The following is a 4,350-nucleotide window of genomic DNA, read 5'->3' as shown; positions in this document are numbered from 1 at the left end:
ATCACTTACGTCACTTTAAGTACAGAGGTTCCTCTCGTTGAATGCAGAGGAGCGGATCCAATTAAGCTTAATGGGGCGACGCGCAATGAAAAACGTTTTTCAGGAGTCGCGACAATTGAGGCGGCGCAACTATAACGACATGTGAATAATCCCACCCACTCTAAAGCGGTATTAAACGGCAGGGGAAACAAAAGCAGAGCCATGCCGTGCCGTGCTGAGCCGAGTCGTACCACCCAGTGAAAAAGCGCTATATGAAACCTGTTAGCCGCATTCACCGGATCTAACTCTAACGACACCAACTCTATAGCGGTTTGTCCGAGCATTGCAATTATTTTGCACTTACTAGAATTCAATCAAATGGCTTTCGCAACTTATTTTTGCATCTGTCCTGTGCGCTGAATATTATTTCTTCTGTGTGGTGGTTATGAAAGAAGTGCGTGGCTGTGCACGCGCGCAGCTTAGAGGGAACATTGCCTATGGCTCCTGATGATATAATGAGGTCTTATAAAGCGAAATGATTGGTCTGTGTGAAAACTGAACATTATTTACCACATTATTTACCTGTAATCCTGAGCCTCAGGCAAATAGTGAAGTCCGATCCTTTTTTTGCGAACTGATTCTTTCGGACAGAATCATCAAGGACCATGGTTTCAGCTAAAAATCTTTTTTACTACTGAACAAAAAACTCATCTACAGTATGTCTTGGATGGCCTGAGGGTGAGTAAATAAACAGCTCATTTTCTTTTTGGGTGAACTGTCCCTTTAAAATGATGTCCATATTGAATTTTTACCCATGTTTTAAATACACTTTGCATAGTGATTTGTTTTAGGGTTAAAGTAAATGTCCATAAAGTTAACAAAAAACATACTGGTAATTTTCTGCCTAGATAGTTTCCATTTCCTTGTGCAGTGCAGACCAAAATGTTATTAGCTGATCATCTTCCCCTTCCCTGCAGCTCTTAAATGTCATTCAGTTTAAATGTGGTGCAAACTTTTACACTAGTGTCAAGGGGGAAAAAGCTCAATTATATTATACATATTTGAGATCAAATTTGCTACAACATATCTTAATGCACCATATGCATTGAGTGTATATTAGATATGAGAACTACAGTGGATGAAAACATTTTCAGGCTTTTCCTTATATTAGTTTATGACATGAGAGTGAGAAAATTATGAAAGGATTTTTAATATTTGTTTGAATTGTTCATTTAAATACCATAAATGTTAAATGTTAATAAATTTATAATGACAAGAAACACAAAAATACCCTTTTAAAGTCAGCATGAAATCAAAACAGACCCTATACTTACTTAATGTGTGTTCCTGGTCTTATTGGGAACGATTCATGTGTGCATGTTATTCCAAAGATTAAAAACAAAAGATTTGCCTTCATAATTCATCAAAATGAAATAACCTGCTCCGCCTACAACAATGTTTGTTTTCAGCTGACATTGCAAATCTCTCTTACTCTCTCTTACAAATCTTCTCAGTAACACTTTAGAATATGGAACACATATTCACTATTAACTAAGAGTTTTCCCTCAATAAACTCCTAATTTGCTGCTTATTGATAGTAAGTAGGTAGTTGTTGTAGTAGTGATGTTTAGGTATGGGGTGGGGTTAAGAGATCTAGAATATGGTCATGCATTAATATGTGCTTTATAAGTGTTAATAAACAGGCAGTATGCTCGTAATATGCATGCCAGTAAGCAACTAGTTAATAGTGAATAGTGTTCCTTAATCTCAAGTGTTAGCATCTTCTCTTACCAATCTTGTAACTCCATTCTGGTCATGACTCAATCACATCTCAATGGATAAAATCAAATCCCATCCTACATTTTTTTTTCAGTAAACAGACACTGTTTCACTCAAATATATAATTACAAAGTAAAATGGGTTGTGAATGTGTTTCATGTTGACTTGTTTTAAGTGACACCTTGGTTCGGTTTGGGTCTTCAGCAAATAAGAGTGCTCACCTCCTGCTTTAATTTCCCTGAGCCTGTGCATGTGCGTGTGTTTGTAATGTGCAGTGTGTGGATGCTTGTATAAAAACCAGAGGTGTATTGTCACTTTGACCCCATAGCACCCGGTGACATGGCAACCATCCAAAGATGGAGAGCGCCTAATAGGGCGGATAGTGCTAAACAAGCGGATGAAAGATGGCACGGTGCCCAGAGACACTGGGGCACTGCTGGGCCTCAAGGTAAGAGATGCCTAAACACTGTCAAAGTTCACTCCAACAAAGCCATGCTAATGACCCTAGATCATAAGAGATCTTCAGCAAACCCTCCATCAACTTTATACACAATGCACAGTGTACTTACTACAGTTTTCTCTTAATCATTTGAACTTTGACCTTATTGTGGGCTGAATTTTGATTGAGTTCTTGGTAACACTTTATTTAAGGTGTCCTTGTTACACATGTTACATGTACTTACTATTATAATAACAATTAATTATGCATAATTACATGCAAGTAACCCTAAGCCAAACCCTAATCCTAACCCTAACCACATAGTAGTACTAGGCTTGCCGCGATAGACGGTGCTGAAGGTGATACCGGTGTTAAGCCACAACACCGGTTACGTCACTTGCCCACCGCGGCACCGACCCCCACAGTCGTTTTGATTTTTTGTAGTAGCCTAATAAAAATAATTTAGTTCAATAAAAGAACAGACACTACAATTAAAAACTGAACGCGGCTGCTCAATGCAGCATGCCAAACGACAGTCGCATCACAGATCAGATTTAATTTCTCCAGTGAGGAGAGCGAGTCGAGCTGACTGACAAGAAGAGCGAGGTGAGACAGACAAGACGATGGCGGATGATTTAGTTTTCAAACGAAATGCAAAAACGCCTGTTTGTCAATATTTTGGATTTTGAAAAGCCTGTTGACTTTTGCCGTTTATCTAAGCTGATTTTGGAAGTTTTTTTAAACATTTGTTTCTTATTTAATTATTTCCACAGTGTTTGCTGATTTTTACTTTATTTAAACTTTGTGTCATTTATTTATTTTATTTGACATCAAGGTGTACGCCGTGCCTCCAAACTTTCTTACTCATTTGCGAATAAACGTTCTATGTTTCTTATTTATTTGCTTATATATTATACATGTTTACTTAGCCTATTTCCAGTTTTGTATACCTATTTAAACTTTACGTAAGTTATTTGTTATTTTATATTAGGCATAGCTTGCCCTATAGCATGGTGTATTTTTATTTGTTTTGTTAATAAAAGTTCTATGTTTTATATATATGCTAAAGTGAGTTTGACATTGTATTTTGTTGTTGCATTCAAGCAATTGACGCCGAACTGCCGCTAATTCGAAAGTGAAAGTAAAATGCGCACGGCACTTTTAAGCTATTTAAAAGCGAAGGAAAGCGAGGAAAAGAGGGGAAATTCAAACCAACTAAAAACGAACAATTGCTTTATGCCGAATTGCCGCTATTTGAAAGTGATAGTAAAATGCGCACGCTGCTTTTACAAGCTATTTAAAAGCAAAGGAAAGCGAGCCCCCGCGGTGATACCGGTATTACCGGTGTTGTCACACGTCGATTAACCGGTGGGAAAATTTCCACACCGTCACAACCCTAATAAGTACATGTAGTTAATTTTTTTATTGCACTGTAACAAGGACACCTTAAAATAAAGTGTAACCAAGTTCTTGTATTATAAGTTGGTTACTGATGGTCCTTTACACTTAAAACAAAAGGCTAAATTAAGGCACCATTTGTGCTGGTGTGCTTTAGTTCCTGAAAGTTTGCCCACTCGCTGTCTTCCAGCCATTATCTGAGTACATTTCTGTGAATAGAGAGCACTATGTCTTGTGCAAACTGTGCTTCGTATTAATTTTGTGGGTGCATTTGCTGAGTTGCTTGATTTGCATGATTCCTTTAGTAAGTGGGGTGTTAAAATAATGCGTGCAAATACTGTAAATAACACTATCAGCAATCCCTGATCATTCTTAGTGAACATGACCCATAGTATTAGCACACATGATATTGATGTGGAACTTCGTCCTTTCTCCATAGCACAGGTCAAACATTCAGCATTTAAATTCCGGTGTCCTTGTTACACATGTTACATGTACTTACTATTATAATAACAATTAATTATGCATAATTACATGCAAGTAACCCTAAGCCAAACCCTAATCCTAACCCTAACCACATAGTAGTACTAGGCTTGCCGCGATAGACGGTGCTGAAGGCGATACCGGTGTTAAGCCACAACACCGGTTACGTCACTTGCCCACCGCGGCACCGACCCCCACAGTCGTTTTGATTTTTTTATAGTAATAAAAATCATTTAGTTCAGTAAAAGAACAGACACTACAATTAAAAACTG

The 4,350-nt window shown here is 37.8% G+C and overlaps 1 protein-coding gene across 1 annotated transcript in view; it reads left to right on the top strand.

Annotated features, from left to right (window-relative positions):
• LOC107569304 (regulating synaptic membrane exocytosis protein 2-like) overlaps nt 1-4,350 on the top strand; it is a 105,658-nt gene that overhangs the window by 13,070 nt on the left and 88,238 nt on the right. The window contains exon 3 of the mRNA XM_016255361.1: nt 2,087-2,206. Coding sequence (XP_016110847.1) covers nt 2,087-2,206 — 120 coding nt within the window. The remainder of the gene's footprint in view (nt 1-2,086; nt 2,207-4,350) is intronic.

Source organism: Sinocyclocheilus grahami, unplaced genomic scaffold, assembly GCF_001515645.1.
Source record: "Sinocyclocheilus grahami isolate Dianchi unplaced genomic scaffold, SAMN03320097.WGS_v1.1 scaffold1331.1, whole genome shotgun sequence".
Taxonomy (NCBI): Eukaryota; Metazoa; Chordata; class Actinopteri; order Cypriniformes; family Cyprinidae; genus Sinocyclocheilus; species Sinocyclocheilus grahami.
Note: the sequence above shows the minus strand (reverse complement) of the source record. Positions and strands in the feature narration are given on the sequence as shown.